This window comes from Prosopis cineraria, unplaced genomic scaffold (genome assembly GCF_029017545.1).
Source record: "Prosopis cineraria cultivar Desert tree isolate PC_DT_omini unplaced genomic scaffold, ASM2901754v1 PC6, whole genome shotgun sequence".
Lineage (NCBI taxonomy): Eukaryota > Viridiplantae > Streptophyta > Magnoliopsida > Fabales > Fabaceae > Prosopis > Prosopis cineraria.
The window spans coordinates 32,658,059-32,684,821 of record NW_026555337.1 but is presented as its reverse complement, the minus strand read 5'-3'; the positions used below and the strand labels follow the sequence as shown (position 1 = coordinate 32,684,821).

The 26,763-nt window shown below is 32.6% G+C and overlaps 2 protein-coding genes across 2 annotated transcripts; both read right to left on the bottom strand.

Moving 5' to 3' along the window:
* Positions 1 to 10,919: 10,919 nt before the first annotated feature.
* Positions 10,920 to 12,700, bottom strand: LOC129312861 (cysteine-rich receptor-like protein kinase 6). The gene is made up of 2 exons (XM_054955626.1): positions 11,758 to 12,700; positions 10,920 to 11,638 (listed from the first exon to the last, which is right to left on the bottom strand). Exons 1-2 carry the CDS (start codon positions 11,944 to 11,946, stop codon positions 11,330 to 11,332), a joined length of 498 nt encoding a protein of 165 aa, XP_054811601.1. The 5' UTR covers positions 11,947 to 12,700; the 3' UTR covers positions 10,920 to 11,329.
* A 135-nt stretch (positions 12,701 to 12,835) lies between these two features.
* LOC129312860 (cysteine-rich receptor-like protein kinase 10) lies at positions 12,836 to 26,476 on the bottom strand. Its single transcript, XM_054955625.1, has 6 exons — positions 26,067 to 26,476; positions 24,405 to 24,519; positions 16,863 to 16,976; positions 16,036 to 16,202; positions 14,230 to 14,439; positions 12,836 to 13,398 (listed from the first exon to the last, which is right to left on the bottom strand). The coding sequence occupies exons 1-5, from the start codon at positions 26,457 to 26,459 to the stop codon at positions 14,335 to 14,337; spliced, it is 894 nt and encodes a 297-aa protein (XP_054811600.1). The 5' UTR covers positions 26,460 to 26,476; the 3' UTR covers positions 12,836 to 13,398; positions 14,230 to 14,334.
* Positions 26,477 to 26,763: the final 287 nt, after the last annotated feature.

Below are 26,763 nucleotides of genomic sequence, written 5' to 3'. Positions count from 1 at the left end.
AAGAGCATATATATAGGACAGTTGTACAGGAAACCATCCTCTATGTTGACAATATAGAATGGTTCCTTTCTCAACCATCCTATATTGTTTTACAGAATTTAAAAAAAATATATTTTTTAAATAAGTATAAACATATAGAGGACGGTTTTACAATGGAACCATCCTCTGTTTAATTTGTTGAACATATAGGACAGTTCTTCTTTAGAACCATCCTATATACTCTTTGAATTAAAATCCCTAAGCCCTTTAGTTTTCAAACAGTGCATAAATCCTTGCACGCATCTTCTTCTTTAGAAACCAAAAACTGAAGAGCTTAGAACCTCAACTCCCCCATACCATTTTAATCAAACAAAACCCAAAACCCCATCACTCAACGCAGAACCAAACACATCTTCGACTTTACCTCTCGTCTTTAGCGTTATGTGAGTAGCTTGGGCATTTGGACTTCAAAGCCATTGTAAGCTCTTTCTATGTCTCGACTTCGCATTTTTCTTTATGTTTTGTACGTCCTCCGTGTCTCTATGATTTGAAAGAAATGTTGGGAACAAATTTTACCAGACTTAACTATGTAATGAGTACAATCTGATTCTCGTTGCCTCTTTTCTCCTCTTTTCTTTTTTCTATTTTGCTTTCACCTGCCATTTTTTGTCATTTTGCTCTATATTTTCAGTCGTGGATTTTAGCATTGCATCAATTATATATAGCTTAGATTTAATGTTTGAACATCATGCACGTAAAGTGTTTGATAAAATGTCTGAAAGGAAGAACTTAGACAGGCAATTAAGGTTACTTTCAGCTACAAGAATTAAGGTAGCAACTTACATGCTAGAAGCATTTCATATTGAACCCTGATTGTTTTTCTTGAGTATTATCAATTTATTATTTGAGTTAACTATTTGCTAAGTTTTGAATGCAAGCATGAAATTCTTTCGGATTTTATATTTGAAACTTGATATGGTTAAAAAATAATAGAGAACAAGTATAAGTATATGTTTTGCTACTAAGATTGTCATAATCTCAGTCTCCAAAAATTTAGTAACATGCACCAAGTACTAACAAAGATAAAGCAAAGGCAATTGAAGTTTGAGCTTATGCAAGTTGTTGTGGTAACTTTTGTGTACTTTGACAAGTACATTTTAAATATGGGTAATAGACGCAAAAAATAGTATTTTGCACTATTGTTTTTTTTTAAAAAAAACATGAATATAGAGAAGCCATAGGTTTTTATGAATATAATGAGAGGAGAACAAGCTCAATATATATATGAAGGATGTGGAAAAAAAGTAGACAAATTATAAACTATCCTTTGTAGTGAAATTGTAAAGTGTTTGCGTTGAATTAGTAATATATTTGAGAAGGATGCATTTGGCTGCTAAATTGAGGTATATTTTAGGGAAAACCCCTTAAGAGATTTTAATGAAGAAATTTAATTTTCAAGAAGTCTCATGACTTAATTGTAAATTAGTTTTGATGCATATTTACCAAACTATCTTTATTTAAAAAATAAAAAAATTATCGTGGTCATTTTGGTAAATGTACTCCAATAATTTAATGAATAGGGCCAGCCCAATTTTAATGGAGGTGGATGGTTGCAATTTTTGTCCTATGAACTTGCCTATCAAACATACTAGGTAGGACAACCCAGTTAAAAACGTAAAATGAAGAATGGAATTTCAAAAAAAAAAATTCAAGTGAAAGTTTATATAGATTATATATATATATATATATGCGAGCTTAGGATTAGTTCAAGTTGAGATTCCTTGTGTCTCCTATATCCATCATATATATGTAGATTCTTAGACCCAAGTGTACATCCAACGTTAGGCCCTTTCTCTTCTGATGAAGCCAAAAAGGTCATCTTCTCCTTTGAAATCAAAATCCCGCTTCCATGCTCGCTCAAATAGCTTACCATCTAGACCACACCCTCTGGTTATTCAGTGCCAGGAACACTTGGACAGATAAAGGCCTTCTTCCCTAGAAACTTCGTCTTCTTCTTCCTCTTTTTCTTCTTCTTCGTCACTTAGCCAAAAACTACGAGGCTTGCAGGATCTCCATGACTGTGTTGAAAAACTTGTTCAACTTCCTCTTACCCAAGAAGCTCTTCTCCAAAAGCATCAATAAAATAGTGTGGATGAGCTTTTGGATGGATCCTTAAAGCTGTGTGAGAATTGGGATATTAGTTTTAACTTATATCTATTTTGAGAATTTGTATGGGTGTGTTAGTATGAGCATAATATTATATAAATTTGGAAATTTTGCATGAATGTGGTGATTGATCATAAGCAGTGATTGCCTTGTCCATTAGTAGTAATATACATGATGGGTGTAGTATTCAAGGCTATCATTATGGGCAATTCCGACAGTTATTTGAGACACTCCTTAGTGCTTGAAAAGGTGTAAGTTGGCGTCAATGACATCCCAAATACTTGTATTAGAGGGAATTCGTAGTCCAAAGGTGGAAAAGATACTTTAGTCAAGTAGATTTCTCATGGAATGTGATTAAGGACTAGTCTTTTGAGAGACTGGTCCAATGTAATTGTCTATGAATTTAGTCAAGGAGTAATGGATGTTTGGTGGATTATTATTCTTATTATAAGAGGCATTAATATTGATGATTTCATTTGTGATCATTATGTGGTGATTGAGTTACAATATTACTTGTTCTTGCTTTATTGGTTTATTGATTTTGTAAAATATTTGGTTACTAAGATTATTATCTCATCACTAGTGGTTACTATTTTTCAGGTTCAGACAGTGAGAAAGGACAAGAGAAGGACTCAAGCTTGTAACTTCAGAACTGGTTGTAATGCCCATTTTTGTTTTTAAGCTTGTACACACATTGTAGATACATATATGTAAATTCAAAGTTGCAAACTAGGAATGCATTATATTTTTTGTGTGTGAGAGCAAGCAATGGTTCAAGTGGGGGAATTTGATAAGTGAGAATTTTACAGAGATTTATTGTCATATTTTTACCCATCTATTTAGTCATTTTTATGGAAATTAAGTGGAAAAGAATATAAAATTTCCCACTGAATGAATTTAAGGTGCTTTAGGAAAAGGAAGAAAAATGAGATAAAAGGAAGCTTAAAATAGCAAGATCAAGGTCAAAGCCTAACAATCAGGCCAAAAAATGCACCTTTGCTCACGGACAAAGGGAAAACTAAGCAATCTCCATTCATGGACATAAAGAAGGCAAAGAATTCCCCTGATTTCAGCCATCTTCACTTTTGGACAAGTAAAGAAGAGGATCTGCATGCACGAACGTAACTGAGCACGAAGAAAATCAGCCTTTAGAAGCACAACCTAGCGAGAGATCGACTAAAGAAGAATTCACCACACGCGAACATCCTGGGAAGGACGTTCACCCATACAAGGAGGAAGACGAGGATAACAACATTCGATGTTCACCCGCACGCAGACATGGATGAATGTAGCACGACCCTACCTAAACTTGAGAAATAGACATGTGGCATATGCTAATTTAAGATCCAGATGTGAATTAAACTAAATCTTATCAAATAAGATAAGATAAGATTAAATTGAATGCCAAATAAGCACAGAAAAGTTATAAACAAACCCTTATAAGCCCTCTTAAAGGAGCCAAGTTTTTATCTAAAGTCTAGAAGACAATTTTGGAGCAACAACCAAGAGATTGGAGGCTAGATTGGTGTTTGTAGAGTTATCATGGAGCTTCTTAAGGAGATTTTTTTGGATTCTCTTCTTTCTTCGACTCTATGCCTTTGATTCTTTGTGTTGTTTTTGAACATTTATGCATATTTAAAACCATGATGAGTGGCTAATTTTGTTTTATTTATAGGGATTCTATGAACCTTTTTGTTTTGTAGGTAGATTTCTTTTTCGTTGTTCATTTTGATGGATGCTTTAGTGCTTAATATAATTTAATTTGTTTCATGCTACTAGGAGGCCAACTTTAGTATGTGTTTGGATTTGAAATTTTCCTTCTACAAAAGGGAATATGAATTAGACCATTTGTTAAGCAATTTAAGATTAGAATTAATCTAATTTGTGTCCGAGATAGACATATACTCAAGAATCCTAGGTAATCTTTCAAGGCTTGTGCATAATTGAATCGATACTTGCATGAGACATCATAGCATAGTTAGATTATAGTCTATGTGATTGATAGATACTTAAATCTAAATTAGAGTCTTGGTTCTGAAGTTAAAATTAAACTTGATAACTATGACAAATTGAATTGCAAAATTTAAGGGGATTATAATTCTTAGAGTGTTCCTTGATTGCTTATCTTGTCTCAAAGATATTATGTTGTTCTTTTAGTTGTATTTATGTTAATTTAAAAATTTCACTCTTCGATTGGCTTACTTAACTAAGATGAAAATAAATTTCATTTATATCTAATTCCTTTTACTTTAGTTCTTTGTAGAACTACCTTGATTTGCTTTACTATGTTTTATTCATACACTTGCAATGCATTTAAATTTTGTGCACATCAATTTTCAATGCCAAATCCCCATCAAAGGCCCAAAAAACTTGTGATCCACAAGTGCACGGGTCATAGTACAAATTGAGTAGAGTAACATTTTTATGGAGACTTGTATTAAAAATTTGGTCAAGCAAAAAATTCACAAGTTCAATTAAGTTGAACAAAACACACAATTAGAGAACAAAGTTGATTTTTTTAAATATATATATATATATATATATTTAAACTATAAAATGAAGAAAAGGAAATGATTCTTAGACTTCAAGTGTGGAATAGGACCTAGGATTATTTATCCTCATTGTATCTTATAATACTAAAATTACTTCTTCTCCTAAATGTTTTTAATAAAAATAAGTGCTAATCTAGAGTTTTAAAAATACTTGAACAAGCTTTCAAGTCATCAACAAGTATTTAATTTAATTAATTGATCAATTTCTTGTTATAATTAATAAAACCTAATTTTAAGCTTCAACCCTATTGTAGTTATGTAAGGTTAGTAGGTATATCCCTATCTTACTAATAAAACCATTCATTCAAGCTATTGCACTATTTTAATATATCCAAGTCCTACACTTAAGCAAGCCCTTTTAAGCGTCACTAGAATGAACAAATTAACTAAATGGTAGCCAAAAATTTAGAGCATTCAGAAAAAGGTAAAATAAATATTTATATATCATTAATCACCAAAAGAGGGCAGAACATTTGTGTTAATTTATACAAGGGTTCCTAATAATTTTAGAGTAAAGTGTTTAGCTACTCATAACCATCCATAAGCTACAAATATAATATATTGCAACCCATGTCAAATTATAAGAGAAGAAAGGGAGAAGGAACAGAAAAACCTAAGGAATGAGCTCTAAATCTATTCAAAAGATTTAATCTCTTGATCCAATCTCTTCCTTGGCCAAACCCTAGCCATAAAGCTCCTAATGATGGCTCAGAGCCTAAAGAATCCCTTCTAAGTTGAGCCAATAGCATATATATATCAAGCCCTGAGTTTTTTAGCTAATCAAAATGTTTAATTTTGCTGTCAGCACCAAAGTAACATAAAGTCACGATGTTGGTAGTGACTTTGCTTTGTTTGTACACTTATACCATTTAGCCTAGCTAATCACCTTTGCAGTTTTTTTCTTCATCCTAAAACCTTTCAAAAACATTAACAAAGTCTAGAGATGCTTTGAATGAAACTTAAACAATAAGAACATAAATTTAGCCTAAAATTACCAAAATAAAGCTAAGTTTGTAAACCCAAAATAAGATGCACATTTTTCTAGCTTGGCTACTCAAAATATACAAAAGTGTGCAAAAATATATTAGAATCTAAGGAAAATAGCTGAAATGACATACAAGTCTAGACATTAACTTGAGTGGCACTGACTAAATTTCATTACAAATTGTCTTGGTGTCTATAATGAAAAGTAACTCATTTTAAATTAAAAAGGGAAATTCTATATATAAAATTGTCTAAACACAAGTATATGCATTAGACTCTCTAATAGAAAAATTGTGAAAGGAATGATTAGAGATTCTACTAAAGTATTTTAGGTTTTGGCTGGATTTTAGTTAAAGTTAAAATTAAAAAAAATACATACTAATAGTCTAATATTAATAAAAAAATATATTTAAAAATATAAAAAGTATGATTCAGGTTTAATTAAGTTTTCAAAGAGAAAAAACGAAACCTAAACTAACTCATTTGGTTTTCATGTTTATAAAGTCAAACTTAGCCTTACTAATATTCAGTTTTATTTAGTTTTTATTATATTGGTTTGGTATGATTGGGTTTGTTCACCTTTAATTTGTTCTCTTCTAAAGTTAAATATTGTTATATTCTCAATCCTGTTATTTTTTTACTAGCTCAATATCTGCCTATTTAGAGCACCTTTGATTGTTGATTTGTCTTTTTATAGTCGCTTACATCTTATTCCCTTCATCTTAAATTATAAGATACTTTTAAGGGAGATTTGACATCTCAAAATATAAGACACTTTGACAAAATTAATATTTCAATAATGGTGTTTTTTTAATATAATCTTTTTCATATATTCTCTCTTTTTAATATTCTTTTACAAATAGAGTATTAGATTGATGACACTTTTGAAAGTTTATATTTTTTTCTTGAAAAGGTAAAGTTGTAAAGTGTGTTTAATGAGCTTTATTAGTATGGTTTTATTTAAAAGTATCTTATAATTTAGGATTGAGGGAGTATTATGTTGGCCTACTACAAGTTATTCTCTCCATTTCTATATATAAGAGAAACTATCTCTCATTGTTTTTTTTTATAAGCAAAATATATATATATATATATATATATATATCTCTCTCTCTCTCATCTCAATTAGCATTTATTACAATTTTCCTAAATTACTTCTTCATCAACTAATAATTTTTATTCATGAGGAAAAAATTAATGTAGCCTTATTTTGATTAAATATAAGGGTATGTTAGCATAGTTTTTTATTTTTAAATATAATTATTATAGTTAATTAATTTTTTTCAATTGTATAATACGAAGTACTTTGTGCAATTAAGGCACTAACATATTTCCAATTCATTTAAGTACGTAACAGCATGCTAGAACTTGGAGTTACATTTTCTCCTCTGCAAAGGAGAGCAGAGAAGAGACTAATATAGATCTGGACGGTCAAATTGAATTTAAAAATTTACAATTAATAATTTTAAAAATATAAATTTAATTTAAACAGTTTAAATTTGTAGTGAAGAGGCAGTAGAGAAAAAAAAGCAAAGGAGAGAAACCCACCTCACTAGAACTTATATTTAATGGCTAGTATTACTCATGAAAATGAAAAATGAAAACTATAAATAAAAGTACCATCGTTTAAGTCTGGAACAACAAATTTATTGCTCGTGAGTGCTATAACTCTGATTTTACACTTGTGCATTGAATCTAGAGTTTACTCTCTCACCTACCATCCCACAGGTTATACTAGATTATAACGAGTTGTTATATTGTTATTCAAAATATTGATAATCCAAAAATATTATGCTAATCAAAATTTTAGGATATCAATTGATTATTCAAACAAACTTTAATTTCAGTGAAAATTTTCCCTGTGACCTTCATAATTTTTCGATAAATGGTCAACTTTGGTCAAACATTTTTACAAGGAGATGTGTTGCACCATTTTCAAACTTCTAGGGGGAAAAAAGTTAAGAATACCAATTGCACTTGTCCAAAAAATTTCATGAAAATATTGTCTTCAAAAAATTAATATGCAAATCCTTATAGTTTTGCTCAATTTTAAATTAGGTCCTTGTAATTTATTTTATTCTAATCAAGCCCTTATAGTTTGATCTATTATATATGTTAAACTCTTAAGGTTAAATTTTCTATGAAAAATAGAAAATTTTTAGTTATAAAATTATGTATTATATAATTAATTATAAAGTTATAAAACTCATCAAATTTAATTAATTATTTACAAAAGTTTAAATAGCATCTGTGGAGTTTCCTCTACAAAGAATAATCAAATCCTAAAAACATAAGTATATAATACATTTAATTATTCAACATAACACGAACCTCAAATATACAGATGACACACCCCAAAATATAAGAGTGACCGGTATGAGATATGTGTACAAAACACATATCCCTTAAGCCTTAGTTCAAGAAAATTTTCTATTACTTAATTATATTTATATTAAAATTAGGAAATCCAGACAAAAGCCTTATTATTTTTATAAGAATTTTGACAGCACCTCCCTCATAAGTATGCCTTCCTAAAAATCCTACAATACATTTTTTACCAACAAAATATCACTAAAATCAGGAGCACAGTTCCATCCAGCCCATAGATAGATTATATAACTAAATAAGGATCCTATTTATAGCATATGTGGAGCATCTAACCATATTTTTTTAAGACATAATACACAAATTTCATAATTACATCAAAAAGAGATATTTACAAAACAAACCTCTACCTTGCTTCATAAAACAATCTCTTTAGTAGTCAGCAGGACATACAATATCAATTATATTATCTAAGACAAAAAATAACTTTCCAATGAATAACATCCCAATTATGATTGATAAAAATAATAGAAAGTACACCAATAAGTTTCTTATAAATTTAATAAAATAATCAATTGAAAATAATGTAACACATATCACGCGCGTGCACATCAATCATTTTGTAAGTGTAAAAATTATGAATGTATGAATTCAATCACAATTTTATTAGAAATTTAAACACCACTTTAAACATAAACATGTTTAACACTTTGAGATTAATATAACTAAATATAAAATCCAAATATGGCAAAAATAACAGTTTACTTTAAAATATCAAATTTTAAGAAAAATTAACTTTTTAGAATTCAATCTTTAGTAGGATATGATCATAACAATTAACAAGTATAGATACACAGTCCACGAGGGTAAATAATCAACAAGCGTGGCTCAAAACCACGAAAACAAGCGCGAGCACAAGGCCCACAAAATCAAGTGTGAGTACTATGCTCACGAATAACCATCCCTCCATTCCACGTGCGTTGGTCATCACACGAGGCTACCACCTCCTAAGCACCCTGCTAGCTAGGTGTACCATGGCGTACTAAGAGCTAACGGAACTGCCATTAGCAACCAATGTTCTGATTCAATCCCACAATTTAAGAAAAACATGTACATGTTTATAAAATCAACATGATTTCTCTTACGTGTAAATCAACGTAGCAATTGCCTTCAAATATTGATTTGAAGAAAATAATCTCATATATTTCTATAAAATTCACTTGTGAAGAAAACATTTTAAAATTCAATCATCGATAATAAAATTAGAATCATAAACCATTAAGTAAAATGAAATAAAAAACATTTTATCATTGTTTTTAAGGAACCAAAAGGTTTATATAAATAGAGGGTGTGACGTACAAATATGCTCAAGCAATAATTTCAATAAAATAAGTTTGATAACAATTCATTAAGACGTTATTCACTTACCTCAAATGTTCTCACAATTCAAAGTTCACCTCTTATGACTTCAATTAAATTTATTCTCTTTAAAATATCGTATAAAATATATTAAAGTTTTAGTCAACTTTGAATAAGTTCAAGAGTTCCCTCCCAACATCATCACCTCCAATATTTACTTATAATAGATTTGAAATTTTAAAACCAAGACTTTATACACACAAAAATATTGCTCAGTAGCCATTGCTAATTACTCCATTAAATTAAGCTTTTTTCTCGAAAACCAATTATACATTATTTCCAAACCACAAAATAAAGCCTTTTAACATTCAACTAACTACACATATCTTTGTCATCACTTCATTGTTAAACTCCCTTACAACATTCAAATTAGGTTCAAGAATCATTAACGCCCAAGCTAGATATGCTTCTTATATTTGAGTTAGCTAAGTCTCAAAAATACATATTCAAACAAAATTTCCTCTAACAAGCATTTGATCAAACACTCCATGAACATAAAGTCATGAACTAATACCAACTTCTCCCTTACCAATTCCAACTCCCAAAATTTCACAATAAAGATATTTAAAACCATCAACCACCAAAATATATATATACACCCTAACAGAAAATTAATTTCAAACGCAAAGAAGCACCACACGGTTAAAGAAAAAGGAATGAGTCCATGACTTAGCCAATAACACACAGGCGGAACAGCAAGGGGGAAGAGGGAAGAGAATTCGAAACTTCTATACTTCATATCACCAACGAGACACAGAGAAGGGAAGGAGAATTCAAAACTCACGCTGAACAGGTGAAGGAGGACGTCCAGTTACCGCAGCAACAGAGAAAAGAACAAAAAGACCAACAGCAACTTCATTCAGCAACTACTGGACCCTCCTCCTTGCACCATCACCTCTCCGGCGACTTACTTCCCATGCAGACGACACCGGCGATGAAAGGAGGAAGGGACTTCGAGCCACCACAGCAACTACAAAAGGGAAGACGCACAGAACCATGCCAGACACTCTCAATCACACTAACCAGCTGAACGGCAACGGAAGGATGATGGAGAGGACGGATGGAGACTATGAACAGAAATTGCAGGCCTGAAGGTTCGAAGCTTCTGCATCGAAAGTTTGTTTGGCTCTCTCCAAAATACAGAGCACGCACAAGTCGGTGAAGGAGGAAGAGGGGCAAATATCTGATGGCTTAAGGCTTGGGCAATAGTGTAATTTCATAAAACTATGATGATAATAATCATAATAACAATAATGATAAGTACAACTCCCCGTTTTATCTCAAAGATTTGAACCCAAAGTTAGAGAGTTAAACACCAAGAAAATTTTCACTAAGTCATATCATTTGTTTTTTTTTTAATCTTTTTCAAAATTAATAAAAGTACATTTAAATACCTCATATGAATTTTAATTTAATTTATTTAATTATCGTTAATATTTTTATTTATTTTTATTTACATGAAATTTTGGGTTGTTACAACAGATGCACAATCAATTGTCATGGTGAATAAGAAGCCTTTTTCTTTTAATATAGTAAAGGATAATCTTTTAGAATAATTTTTCGGATCTTCTCATCAAAATCTCATCTGATAACAATATGACACATGAGCAAGTCATGTGTACTCGCACAAACATATTTGGTAGGCATGAACCTACGTGATTTGCTCTAATATGTCAAAACCTAGAACGCTTTTAGTACTTCATCATTTGGTCTTCAATCTTCATGGCTGATTAAATTTTGTTCCAAACCCTCTTCAAATATCTTAATGATCTTGCTAAAGAGAGATGAAGAAAATAATGGGATCCATATATCAAGTGGGTTCCACCATTCTCTATATCTCTATTAATTCTCACTAGATTGAGCAGTTGCTATAGAGGATCCATCTCTCTATGAAATTAGTTATGTCACCCGGATTTGATGTGAGACATGGTTACCTCTTCAAAATAAGGATCTTTGGAATTTTTTGATGAAGATGAATCTCCAAGGACCATTCTTCCAATTGAAAATGCTGGGCGATTAGGATCGGGAAATAACATTGTGTCACTTGCAAGCTTGGCTACAACAGCGAACATGGTTGGCCTGTCTCTTGGATCTTCTTGAACACAAAGCAAACCAATGTGTATGCACTTCAAGACATCAATTTCTGCATATGAATCTTCTAGCAGTGGGTCCAGCAATTCCAAACATTTTTCTTCACACCACAAATTCCAAGCCTGGAAGCAATTGCAAATGGTCATTTCAAATAATGAATGCCCTAAAATTGGGTGATTATTGTTCATTGTCTATAAAAGTAAAATTTCTCTGATGAGATAAGATTAGCAATATAACTTACATAAAATAGAAGACTTTGACCATCTTCAGAGAGGTGAAAGTCCCTAATCCTTTTTCCACATATAATTTCCAGTAAAAGAACTCCAAAACTAAAACCATCTAATCTCACTGAAAAAAATCCTTCGATAGCATATTCAAAAGTCATATAACCACTATTTTCAATCAATTCAAATAGCAGTCTAGCTATCATTTAAAAACTAATTTTCAAGGGAAAAAGGAAAAAAGAAAAATGATCAAGTTGTATCCAAACACTTACAATGTACCCATTATGCGTTTTGTATTTCCTTGATTTTGGGCTCCTTCAAAAGTCATTGTTAATTCAAAATCTGATATTTTAGATTTCATATCATAATCCGAAAGAATATTGCTAACTTTTAGATTTCTATGAATTACTCTAAGTCGTAAGTCCTCATGAAGATATAATAATCCTCTTGCAATTCCATTAATAATATTTAGTCTTCCTTTCCAATCTAGTTTCTTCCTATTTTCTTCATCTGAAAAGCAAAAAACATTCATGGAAAGATGTATTGACAACAGAGTAAATGAAGTTAAAAAAACAAAAGTAAAATTTAAAGTTGTTCTCTAAGAGACTTTTTTTTCTTTTTTTGAAAATTTTATTACATAATAGTTATGAGAACAACAACATTTGTAAGTAAAATGTGTTGCTGTCCCTAAAGAAGAAATTATATATATGCTTCGTTACGATGGCTTTATACATAGTAGCGGTTTCTAAAGCCACTCGCTACCTGGATTGTTGGGATTAAAACCATCACTACTACAATGGCTACATATCCCCTACCAGAACATTATTTTTATAGTGTATATGAATGTGCAAAATATGAGTTTTTTGTACATAGGTGTTCATAGCGGTTTATAAATCTACTTACATTTTAGGCCATTCAAATTAATTCTAGATGGTCCATATCCCATTATTAGTTTTAAATTTTTGTTAGGAGATGCAAAATGCAACTTACGGTAACATTGATATTTAGCAAGAGCAATCTATTAGTCCATATTTCTTTTTTACTACGCTAAAAGACAAAAGAATCATATACCAAGAAAAATGTAGAATTCAATAGTGAAAAGAAAATCAACATTAAAGTAAACTTGTAAAACAAGATAGAAGAACAACAATGGGGAAATGAAGACCATGAAACAAGGATCCTTTAACGTGGCAAATGAACATTAAGGGCACAGCGGGTTGCATGAGGTGCAACCATAAAACAAATGAACATGCAGGATATAAGTCTAGAAGAAACAAGCTATCACGACCATAAGTCATTTGGATAGAGCTACCCCCAAAAGATGTCTCGTAGGGGGAGGGTGCCTAATTGACTTATAAACCATACTCTACCAATGTGGCCTCCCGATGTGAGACTCATGACATAGCCTACCCCTCAAGAGCTAGTGTTCGCGACAGCTCACACTCTATGGCACTTCACTTAGCCTTCGGCTGGTCAGCCTCTTCGTGGGTAGCCCTTTCCGCAAACAGCGACTTTCAACAAGAGCACCAATGTCACAACCACAAGACATCTAGGTAGAACTCACCTCCAAAAGGCGTCTTGTAAGGAAAAGGTGCCCAGTTGACTTATAAACCATACTCCACTAATGTGACTTCTCAATGTAGGACTCATGACACAAGCTATAGGCAAATAAAGGCAGTAGCAAACTAGCAATTAAGTCTCAAAATTTAGGGCAAACAATCATATCTAAATTATTTTCTTATGAATGAAATGTTGGAAAATTTAGTAGAAAATATGATTCAAGTTGTTCTCAAGAACATTATCCGTAAGAACTATTCCACCACACATGGTTAAATGCAGCAACTCTCTAAGATTAAACAAACCTTTCATGCAAAAAGCAAGGCCATAGAACAACCAAAATCACAGAATTACTTAGGAAAAGCATGAGGAGGGGAGGGAAAGAGAGCTCCCAAAAACTCGGGACATTTTGTCCAACTATGTGGTATGCATTGCTTTTATAGGTAGAGATATCATGAACATTGAGCAATAAAACGCTGGTTAATAACACATTAATACAATTAAAAAATGGTTTCAGGAAATAATTAGAAATAAATAGATTTAATCAGTGATTAATATTATTAATCAAATAATAATTCCTTTTGAAATGTCATTATATAATTACAATATCCAACATGAATCACATCAAAGATTGAAAAACCCACAGATTGACTTTCATACCAAGTAAAGAACAAGAATAACTTTCATACCATGCATCTAATGATTTTCTCATCTGAAGTATCTCATCATATTATTCTACTAATCATACAATTGTGACCAACTAACCACGATTAACACCACATATTAAACATGCATATATGAACTCGCTTTAACTAATATATAATGCACATTCATGGTTGTTGGCATATTAAATTACAATATTACTCACGAATAGTATTTTGCGCCATATAAAGAGAGACAAATTGAAGAGAGAAAGAGTTCAGAAAGCATACTAAAAAGATGTGAGTCGAGGCTAGAATTTGCATGTACTCGTATACCAGTAGCTTTTCATTTTCCTCTATGCAGCAACCCAGAAGTCTGACAAGATTTCTATGTTGTCATTTTGCTATAAACATCACTTCATTCTTGAATTCCTGTGAACCTTGATTTGACGTTTGAGAGAGTCTTTTCACAGCAACTTTCCTCCCATCTGGCTGTGTTCCCTATTGAAAAGGTTGGTAAGTGAGTAAAAAAGGGATACTATGTTTGAAGAAAAGCCAAATCATACAGGGAGAATATCAATGAATAACCCCTAAAAAAATTTAATATCCCCTAACATGTAAAGATTGACAAATTAACAAGTTATAAAGTTGTAGTTTATATAAGTATTCGATTCGTTTAGGTCCCTTGTTAGATTTTAAATTCTTTTAAGAGTCTTTTAGTAATATTTTCCTAATCAAAATGACCTATAAGGTCATTTATGATACAGAAGTGGGAGTATATAAGGATATAGAGTCTGGGTGTATAATTTTTCTAGCCTAATGCTAGCCCTAATTTCTTATAGCACCCATTTTGCTCTCTCAGGGCCAACCTGGCTCAATATAGACATGTTGTTTATTGGCTAGAAACAAGCAAATATATGCAGGGTTGGTTCATTCAAAATAACTTTGAATGTTTTACTTGTACATTCTTTTTATTTAATTTTTTGGTGAAATTATTTTTATTAAATTTAATATTTAGATAATTAATTTAAAATAATAGAACAAAAATTCCAAACCAAAAATATCTTTCTTATTTATATAACATTTGAATCGAAAATAAAATTTTTCATGAAAAAATAAAAGGAAAAGTAATCTTTCCTCCTTATACTATACCGTTTTAAACTAAAATTACATCAATCCAGTTGATGGACAACAAGACTAATTCATTACTCAAATTAAGTTGGTTTGCTTTCTTGAATTTGTTTTTAAAATTTGTCTATTTTTTATTTTTTGACCAACCTTGTCAAAACCAACTCAATTTGACCAACCCTCATACGATTTAGGGTAAACGAGTAATATACACCCTAAATTATAGATCGAGTACTACCAGATACCTTAAATTTGTCTATTTCCTTTAACTTTTGAGTTTGTAACAACCTCCCCTGACATTAAGTTAAAGAAAATGTTTGTTACTTTGTGGTAGTGGGGCTGACTGGTTTGTCCACATGTTAGGTAAAAATGAGTGTGTCACATGTCCAGACCAGTGGAGTCCACCACCATACAGTAATAAACATTTTCCTCAACTTAATGTTGGAGGAGGTTGTTATGAATTCAAAAGTTAATAGAATAAATTACACAAGAAACAAGTTTAGTGTTTTTAGTGTTGCATGACCTATAATTTAAGAGGTAAATTTACCTAAGATTTATTTGACCACATAAAACTAATTCTACACATGGATTAGAGTTAATAGCACAAAATAAATTATTTAATATTTTAACTTCTGTACCATCTTTGAAAATTCTCAACTCTATTAATTCCTCATCATTGACCATATCGTAAAATTAAATTATATTTTTCCATTGATTTTAGAGCTTTAACTGAATTTAACTTAATTCTTTTTCTACCCTTTAACATTATCTAAACTATGTAATATAAGTTTCAACATTTGATTCCATCAAAGGATCTTGGTATTTTTTTAATTTTAAAAATTTATTATCCTTAATTGTAATCAATGTTCAAACAGGGTCCTTAAATGTTATTTTCTCTGCAAATTTAAAGAAAAATAAAATAACTAACCTATTAAATAACCATAACTTTCAGATTTAATATATCTGTACCTTATAAACAGGACCAAATCCACCTTCTCCCAATTTAGAACCTTCGGAGAAATTATGAGTACTCTGTTGAATCACATGTAAAGGAATTGTGGGAAGGTCTGTACTCAATGAGCTCTCTCTTTGAAATAGCTCATGTAATATAGAAATGCTCATCAATGGCCTTTCATCTACAAGACAGGTAATTGTATAGACATTTATTCACAAATCTGATATAGTATAGTATAACATTGTATGCGTTCAGTGTAGCATGAGAGTCTAGTCCAATTTTGTCAAGAAAATATCTAAATCCATTTGGATTCATCGGCTATCATTGAACCATAGTCATTTACTGTACTAAGTGAAATGGTACCAACTTAAGACTTGGTTCACCCAAAAAAAAAAACAACAACAACAAAAAGCTTGGTTAAAATGATGTGCTGCATCAAGGGATAACCAGTGATGTAACATTTTTTCCAAATCAGACCCAATAAATGCTGAAAATTCACTATAAAATCAAGACACTAAATTGAAATATAAATTTGAAGGAAACCACAACGCCAACAGCTGAACCAATGCTACTAGTGCCTTGGCATTTTCTTTTGAAACTTATTTTCCATTTAGTGCGTTGGGTCTGCAGTGAATTTTCAAAATTTGTGTTGGGTCTGATTTGAAATAATATCACATCACTTGTTCTAAATTGAAATTCTCCCATTGAAATAAACGGTGGAAGATATTCTCAATATCATTTTTGGCCAGCAATAATATATATTCAACATTATTAGACTAAAATTTATATACTCTATATATATATATATATAATCATAATCCACATAAATTGTGATAAATACCTTTTCTACTCTTGCTTCGTCTGAAGAGGTAGACAGAAAAGCTTAGTATGGCCACAGTCACTAACACACTTATGCTTATGATCAAGGCTTTTGACCTGCTAACTCCATTATTAACTGCAACATATATAGACAACTTTTCATAGAACATTATTTTCAATATGTTAAGACACTGATATAAGGATATTAATTAGTTACAGTTGCAGATTTAGTGGAGAGACAGTCCAAATTAAACTGTAAGGAAGCTTTGTACCAAAAAAAAAAACAAAAAAGAAGGGAGATCAGAAAAATGACATTTTAAGACTAGAAGACCAATTTAATTGGTACAAAAAAATTTGAAATTTCAGCAAGTACCAAAGATCCTTGAGTCATAAAATCCCAATGTAAAATCTCAGTACAATAATTTCAGTTGCAAATTATTGTATGGTTATTTTTCAATTTCTAATGGTTATAGTGTCACTCCTAAAAGTAAATAAAAAAAACTTCAAAAGTTTATTTAAATTTTTTTTCCAATATTGTTTCTTAAATTTTAGAGGATTAATTGGTTGCAAATTACTCTAGCATCAATCTCAAAGTATTGAAACTAGATTCATAATTTTAAAAAGTATATGAATTTTGAAGCATAAATAGTGTCAAATTTCAGAAAACAAATGTTAAATTAAACTAAAATCATTGGAATTTCATGTTGGTTTTTTATTACTTAATTAAGGACAGTTGGTCCTCTAATTAGATTTTCAGATTTTTTCCTCCACTTCTAAACTGAAATTAATTTGGTCTTTTAGTCTCAAAATGCGATTCCCCAAAAAGAAAGATATGTTAATTAGCTAATAAAAGTTAATCTAATTGGTAAGAATTTAGCCCATACATTAAGGTCATGGGTTTAAATTTCACTACCAATGCAAGGACTTAATTTGTTGGTGGGCAATTTGCTACAAATGCTATTTGACCTTGAAGGCATGCCCTAGCCTTAGTGAACCTCCGAAACCCAACTCACCTAGTGAGAGAGAGGGAGAGAGAGATATGTTTGCCTGATAAAACATGTAATCACTATACTTGATCATACAACTTGGCGTGCCAACTTGCCAATCTTGCTTATGCACACAGCATTGAGTAGCATTACTTAATATTGCCTCCAAACACTTCGTGCAACCATCACTTCCAAGGTCTTTGCGACACTGTACCAAAACATACCTTCTTTTTCCACCTTCTGAATCAAAACATCCCGTGCATGCAAATAATCCTTCGTCTCCTCCGTCGCTTGCCTGATCAAACTCCTTATGTAACTGTTGAATGTGTGTCAAAAGTGTGTGTGTGTGTGTCAAAGTCCCACATTGACTAAAAGAAAGAATCTCTTAGTGTATATATACTAAGGAATGAAGTGGACTAGTAAAATGGGCTTGGAGAAGAAGTGGTCTCGTGCACATGAGACAGGCCAACATAAGGCAATCGCAGTTGAAATCAGCCGATTCACCCCCTGCGCGCGAGTTCAAGAGGCAATGGGTTCTTTTTATCAAGTTATTTTTACAAAAATAATTAAATCAATAATTATTTTTAGCTTACCCAAAAACCTCTGATTTTGCTATTTCAAATTTAAACTTGAAGCCTTGACAATTTTTCAGCATTAAACCTCTTCTGAAAACTAATTTTGTGAGTTAATGTTTTGTCTCCTAACATCTCCAGATAAACTAGTTTTGTGAAGTTAATATCTTAAACGTTTTGGTTGCCAACGTTTCTAGACAAAGGCTTAACTATGATTTACGTCTGCGTAACCCCCACATAAGTGCTTAAACATGATTTATGAGAGTGTAACCGAAGCTTTAATCAGGTGATTATGAGCCAACGTTCATGTCTCCTTCCTTGGGCTATATATAGCCATGGGTGCGGACAGAACAGGGTACTAGCCTCTTGAGTTTTTAGGGCAATTCTCTCTCTCCTCTCTCTGCATTCTGCTCTTGTGTTCATCTTTACGTCTGTGTTTGATTTTTAGTCTCTGTTGTTCTATTCTCTTGCTCCATCATAAGAAGTGCTTGTTTAATCCTAAGGAAATGCTGGTCATCAGAAGGTGTGCCGGAATAGTTCTTAACGATAGTGTCCTTCCGGGCACAACTCAAGCAGTTCGTACTTCGCCGTTCACGTCTACCGCCAATGTCGCTAACAATCTTAAGGACTAATCAACCGAATGGCGACCAACAATGCTGAGAATGTCACTCTTGAAGGTGTGCCTAGTAGTTCAGCTAGAGGTCAGTATATCCCTGCTCCTATTTCTGTCCCCCTACTAAGGCCATTCCCAGACATATCGAAGATAGAAGTCTTTGATGGCAGGAACTTCAAATGCTAGCAGGAATGAGTGTTCACCATTCTTGACATGCATGGTGTGGCTGCTACTCTTGCTCAATCTGAGCCTCCTGCTGATACTGATCAAGCCTAAAGAGTTGTATGGACTCATACAAACAAGGTATGCCAATGTACTATCATTAGCACTTTATCTAATGATTTGTTCAATGTCTACTGTGTCTACAAGGAAACTTGTAAGATATGGGAGTCCTTGATGATAAAGTAAACTACTGAGGATGCCAGCAAACAAAATTTCATTGTGGTCAACTACTACAAATGGGAGATGACTGAGAACAAGGATGTGAAGGAGCAAATTAACGAATATCATAAGCTGCCAAAGTAGCTTCGTGCTAAAAACATCAACCTTCTAGACGAGTTTGTTGCTGGGATCCTAATTGAGAAGCTGCTAGAATCATGGTCTGACTATAAACAGCAGCTGAAACACAAACAGAAGCAGTTATCCTTAACTGACCTAATCACTCACATTATCATCGAAGACGCCAATTGCATGGCAATACATGCAGCTTGAACAAGAGAAATGAAATCCAAAGCCAACCTAGTAGAGACAAAGCCTCACAACAAGAGGTATGATCCTAAAACTAAAGATAAGAAGAATAGAAAATTTGATTACAAACCCAATGCTTCTAACACCTCTTTCAAGAAGAAAGGAGACTATTTTGTTTGTGGTAAACCAAGATACCATACAGCACAGCGTAGGAAGAGAGCAAACCGTGATAAGCCTTGAAAGCCAAATGTAAATTTGGTACAACGAGATGGTGATAGTGATGATGACATCATTGCTACAGTGGTGTTACAAGCTCTCTTGATTTCTAATATGAAGAAATGGGTGGTAGACTCTGGGGCTACCAGGCACATATGTGCTAGCCAAGAGATGTTTACCTCCTATAATTCTGTAAAGGAAGGGGAAGACCATATTACCTTATTGATTCCCAAACTGCTAAAGTTCAAGGAAAAGGAAAAGTGGTCTTAAAGCTCACAACAGGAAAGACTTTAGCTCTAGATGATGTTCTGCATGTGCCTAAAATTAGAGTAAACTTAGTATCAGTTGTTCTTTTAGGGAAAACTGAGGTTAAAGTGTCATTTGAATCTGCAAGATTGTAATGATAAAGAATAATGTGTTTGTGGGCAAAAGGTATTGTAATCAAGGATTGTTTGTTTTGAATGTTGATGAAATGCATAAGACTAAATCTTCTGAGTATATGTCTATTTATATGGTTGATTCCTTTGATCTGTGGCATGCTAGATTAGGTCACACTAGTAAAGGTTATATAAATAGGATGCGATAACTTGGACTACTTTCTAAAATTAAAAACAATGATTTTGGAAAATGTGAAGTATGTGCAGAAACTAAACAAAGTAAAAAACCTCACTTTTCAAGTCAGAGAGAATCTGAATTACTCTCTTTAATTCACACAGATTTAGGTGATCTAAAACAAATTATGACTAGAGGTGGTAAAAAAAATATTATATCACTTTTATTGATAATTTTTCAAGATATACTAAGGTATATTTGTTAAGAAACAAAGATGAGGCTTTTGAAAAATTTCTTTTATATAAAGCAGAAGTTGAGAATTAGTTAAATAAAAGGATTAAAAAAGTTAGATCTGATAGAGGTAGAGAATATGTTTTGTTAAATAATTTTTGTGAAAAAGAAGGAATTATACATGAGATAACACCTCCTTATTCTCTTGAGTCTAATGGTGTTGCAGAAAAAAATAAAACATTAAAAGAAATGATGAATGCTTTGCTTGTGAGTTCTTCTACACCTGATAACTTATAGGGTAAAGCTATTTTGTCTGCATGTTTTTTACAATATAGGACACCTCATAAAAAAACAAAGAAAACACCTTATGAGTTATGGAAAGGGTTCACCCTAAATTTAAAATGTTTAAAAGTATGGAGGTGTCTTGCAAAAGTTTTATTACCTAATCCTAAAAAGAAAAAAAATTAGTTTTAAAACTTCTGATTGTATGTTTATTGGGTATGCTAAACAAAGTGTAGCATATCGCTTTTTAGTTTTAAAAAGTGATTTTTGAACAAAACACAATTGTAGAGACTGAGGATGTTGAATTATTTTGAACATATTTTTCCCTTGAAAATTAAACATGTTTCTAAAGCTGTTAATTCAGAGTTTGAACAAAATTTAAATAAGGATTTGGTTTTAAGGAGAAGTAAAAGGCAAAGGAAAGAAACAAGTTTTGGAGATGATTTTTACATTTATTTAGTACAAGATGAACTGTTAAATTTTTATGAAGCTATTTCTTTTCCTGATGCCAAATTTTGGAAAGAAGCAATTGAAATTGATTCTTTAAGGAAAAAATAAAACTTGGATTTTAGCAGATTTGCCCCAAGAAGATAAGGCCATTGGGTGTGAATGGATTTTTAAGAAAAAATATTTTTCAGACGATTCAATTGATAAATATAAAGCAAGGCTTGTGGCTAAGGGTTTTACTTAAAAAGAAAATATAGATTGTTTTGACACATTTTCTCCTGTAACTAGAATCTCTTCTATAAGAGTTCTTATTGCTTTGGCTTTAATTTACAAGCTTTTTGTTCACCAAATGGATGTTAAAACTGCATTTTTAAATGGTGATTTAGAAGAATAAATTTACATGGTACAGCCTGAGGGATCTGTGATTCCTAGGCAAGAAAATAAAATTTATAAACTTGTCAAGTCTTTGTATGGCTTAAAACAAGCGCTTAAGCAATGGCATGAGAAACTTGATCAAGTTTGGACAACTGGTGGATTTTCTACTATTGAAGTAGAAAGATGTGTTTATACAAAGCTTGTGAATAATGATTGTGTGATTATATGCTTGTATGGATGATATGCTAATTTTTTTCTCTAGTATGTGTGTTGTTAATGAAAAAAAAATTTCTTTCTTTAAATTTTGATATGAAAGATATGGGTGAATTCAAGGTAATCTTGGGTGTAAAAATCATAAGGAATGAAAATGTAATCTTGCTTTTTCAAGCACATTATGTTGAGAAAATTCTCAAAAAATTTAAACATCTTGAAGATGTCTGAGTACTCCTTATGATTTGAGTGTGCAATTAAAAAAGCACAAGGGTGACTCAGTTGCTCAATTTGAGTATGCACAGATTATTGGGAGTCTGTTGCATTTGATAAATTTTACTGGATCTGATATAGCTTATGCTGTAGGCAGATTGAGTAGATATACCCACTATCCAGGCAGTAAACTCTGGGAGGCTTTGGTGAGAGTCTTAAGATATTTGAGAGGTACCATGAATTATGATATATTGTATAGTGGATTTCCTAATGTATTGGAAGGATACAGTGATACTAACTGGATTTTGAATTCAGAAGAGACAAAATCTACAAGTGGTTATATATTCACTCTTGGTGGTGGTGCAATAACTTAGAAGTCTACAAAATAGACAATCAACATAAAATCCTCAAGGGATTCTGAGTTCATTGCCATGGAGCTGGCTGGGACTAAGGCTGAGTGGTTGAAAAACTTCTTAGCAAGTATTCCAATAGGTGAAAAGCCCACACCATCAATGTCTTTACATTGTGATAGCTAGTCTGCAATAGCAACGGCTAAAAATAAGACCTTCAATAGCAAAAGTAGACATATTCGATTGAGACATAATTTTATAAGACAGCTGCTCAAAGATGGGGTCATCTCAATCGATTATGTGAGATCAGAGTTAAATCTAACATATCCGTTAACTAAACCCCTAGGGAAGAAATTTATTATTAAAATGTCAAGGGGAATGGGACTTAAGCCTGTTTGAAATTAACGGTAATGGCAACCTAATCTTTGTGATTAAAGATCTCATGAAGAAGGTTTAAGGGGTAAGAACAAGTCAATTGTTAGTTCTGCTAGCACTAAACTTTATCCCCTCCTATGGCTTGAGAAAGTGCTAGAATGCATTGAACGGAGGTTGGGCGAAAGCTCTTAATGTTATCATAGTCCTTATGGATGGTGTATTCATTGTAGATACACTTGATGAAAACACCTATACAAATGTGGAGTAGGGCCGCTCCTATAAGATCATGGCGAAATCTTTAGAGCATTTGTTAAAACTAGGCATGCGCATGGCCGATAATGTGTAAAATCATCATTAATAGCAGAGACTGTGGGGGTATAATCTGATTAATAAGACCTCTAGCACACGCTCAAGATCTATTAGCTCAATAATGAAGTTACACCGACTTTCCTGTTTGCTAAGTTTTATTAGTCTGGGTTTGGTTCAAGTCGACAGAGGCCAAATTCGAAGTGATTATCCTCTGTGTGAATAACACAGACGAACATAGATCCTTTTGACATATGTGAGGGATTGTTGAATGTGTATCAAAAGTGTGTGTGTGTGTGTGTGTCAAAGTCCCACATTGACTAAAATAAAGAATCTCCTAGTGTATATATACTAAGGAATGAAGTGGGCTAGTAAAATGGGCTTGGAAGAGAAGTGGCCTTGTGCACATGAGACAAGCCAACACAGAGCAATCGCAGTTGAAATCAGCCGATTCGCCCCCCTACACACGAGTTCAAGAGACAATGAGTTCCTTTTACGGGGTTATTTTTACAAAATAATTAAATAAATAATTATTTTTAGCTTACCCAAAAACCTCTAATTTTGCTGTTTCAAATTTGAACTTGAAGCCTTGGCAGTTTTTCAGCATTAAACCTCTTTTGAAAACCAATTTTGAGTTAATGTTTCGTCTACCAACATCTTTAGATAAATTGGTTTTGTGAAGTTAATATCTTAAACATTTTGTCTGCCAACATTTCCAGACAGAGGCTTAACTGTGATTTACGTCTGTGTAACCCCCAGACGAGTGCTTAAACGTGATTTATGAGAGTGTAACTGAAGCTTTAATCTGATGATTATGAGCCAACATTCATGTCTCCTTCCTCGGGCTATATATAGCCATAGGTGCAGACAAAACAGGATACTAGCCTCTTAAGTTTCCGAGGCAATTCTCTCCTTCCTCTGCATTCTACTCTTGTGTTCGTCTTTATGTCTATGTTTGATTTTTACTCTCTATTGTTCTGTTGCCTTACTCCACTGCAGGAAGTTCTTGTTTAATCCTGGGGAACTGCCGGTCATTGGAAGGTGTGCTAGAATAGTTCTTAAGGACAGTGTCCTTCCAGGCATGACTCAAGCAATTTGTATTTCGTGCATTCAAGTCTATCGCCGGTGTTGCTAATAGTAACTCTCTACCTTCTTCCCCTCCATCGAATCTGACATCTTCACTCCTTGCATGTGCCAAATCGGGCTCCACATCACCTTCCCAAAGAAGTTCTGGTTCAAGTATTGGACAATGCAATAACTGTACCTATATGTTACAATCAATAAATATTCACTCTAGCATGAGGAATAGTTAAAGGGCACAAATTTCAATTTCATTACCTGTCAATCCAGTCTTGAGGAAAAGAAAAAGGTATCCACATGTTTATATTGATTTATTTCTTATCTATCGTGCCACATCATCTATTAATAAGGGAAACAATGTAATTTTAAAAACTCAGAAATGTATGGACTATTTATGTTGAATCCCAAGTACCAATATAATACATAAAATATTTTAAGATACATTATGATAAATAAATATGTCAAACACATCCTTGAGACGTCTATAAAAATGTTGTTGGTAATAACAATTCCACACAGCAGGGTTCGGACTACTTGAGGTGGACATGAGCCCTTGGTAAGAAACTTAGTGAGGCATAGTCGTCCATCCAATTTGAAAAATGTCAAATAGATATACCTTGGTTCCTAACTTTCATTGTGAAATTATTGTGAAGACGAAATCACTCCTCTACTCTTTTAATTTACTCTGTCCATCCTACTATAACTATTATGGTTGTCATCATCGGTTGCCGGACCATTGCTGCGGTTTTAGCAGCTAGCTCTGGTGCATGCCTTCATTAGATTTATAACTCTTCCTCCAAATTTTACAATTCCTGTATTTTCCTTCACAAATTTCGTAGATAAAAGAACCACAAGAGTTGTAAATTCAAAAGAAGGCATTGTAATAGAAGTTTAAAAATCCTCCCGAACTTACATTTATTCCTATGTTTTTTATTATCTATGAAATCTATGAATAAATAGAAAAAAGAGTTGTGAATGCAAAGAGAAGGAGTTCTATAAATCCCACATCGATGACGACGATACACCAACCAACATTGGGGTCGGCAGTAGTGGTTCGACGGTTAACACCAACGGTGCCAATAATGGCAGTATTTGGGGGGGGGGGATGAGGGAGAGAGAGGAAACGATTGTCACGGACCAAGGAACCTATCTAGCATTTCTTAAATTCATGAACCTCTTTTCTTAGCAGAAGCTTACACCTAGTTGAGATGGCTGAGTTGGTCTATGGTTTCAGATGAAGGTTCTGTTCCGAAAGGGCGTGGGGTTCAAATCCCACTCTCAATAATTCATCTTCTTTTTTCAATTTGCTAGGTATGCTTTACTCCAGCCAAATTTAACTTATACAATTCCACATTTATTTAATTCTTGGGATCTTGAAAATTTAAATGAAAAAAAAAATTAAATTGCTCATATTAAATATGAATAGCATAAAGAATAAATAAAAAATAGACAGAACAATAAAAAAAAAAACATTTCGTAATTAAATTTACCAAAAAATCCTAATATGAACCCCTAAAAAAAACAAATCAGCTCCATCAACAGATGAATTTTATCTCGAAAAACATTAAATCCAAATAGAAGCATACGCGATTTCTCTATATACTTCTTTTAACTGCCGATCGAGTTACTAAAACATAATTTCAAATTCTGTTGCCAAAATATATATATATATATATATTATTTCAATTCCTAAAAAGAAAAAAAGAGAGTTCAGAGTGTTCGTAAGCATACCACATAAGATTGGTATCGTATTACAGCAGAATATTGATTGGGACAACGTTGAAGAACATCTCTGGTAGCAGTGGTGACACAGAACTGGCAGAAGTATCCGACTACATCCCCACGGCAGTCGAAGAGGCCGTACACGGTGTCAGTGGCGTTTCCAACTGTGGTGTTACTGTAGCGTTTTCTCGTGGCAGCATCAGCAGACAGCCTTGACAGTACCTGGTTAAGGTTGACTTTGTAAGAGGAAGTAAGGGTTTGTTGGGTCTTGCTCTGACAATCATTTCCAACGTAGTTTGGTTTCTGAGAAGCACCTGTTCTGATGAAGCTAACGACTATGAAGAAGAAGAAGCCGATGATTGGAATTGCAGGAACAGAGATAATGGGTTTTGATGATTCCATTGTGGGACATAGAGGCAGTTTCTACTTTGAAGTACTTTGTATAAGAATATAAATAGATAGTTAAATTGGTGATGCATTGTGCAAAATATCCATGGTCATCAAAATATGGGAAAATGAAGTCGTCGGAACTTAAATTTATTTGGGAAAATTGATTTGCTGGTCCTTCTAACTTTGTTAAATTTTAAGTTAGGTCCTTGTAGTTTATTTTATTTTAATCAAGTCCTTAAAGTTTGATCTATTATATATGTTAACCCTGAAAGTTAAAATTAATAATGAATTATTAAATTTCACAAAATAAAAATAC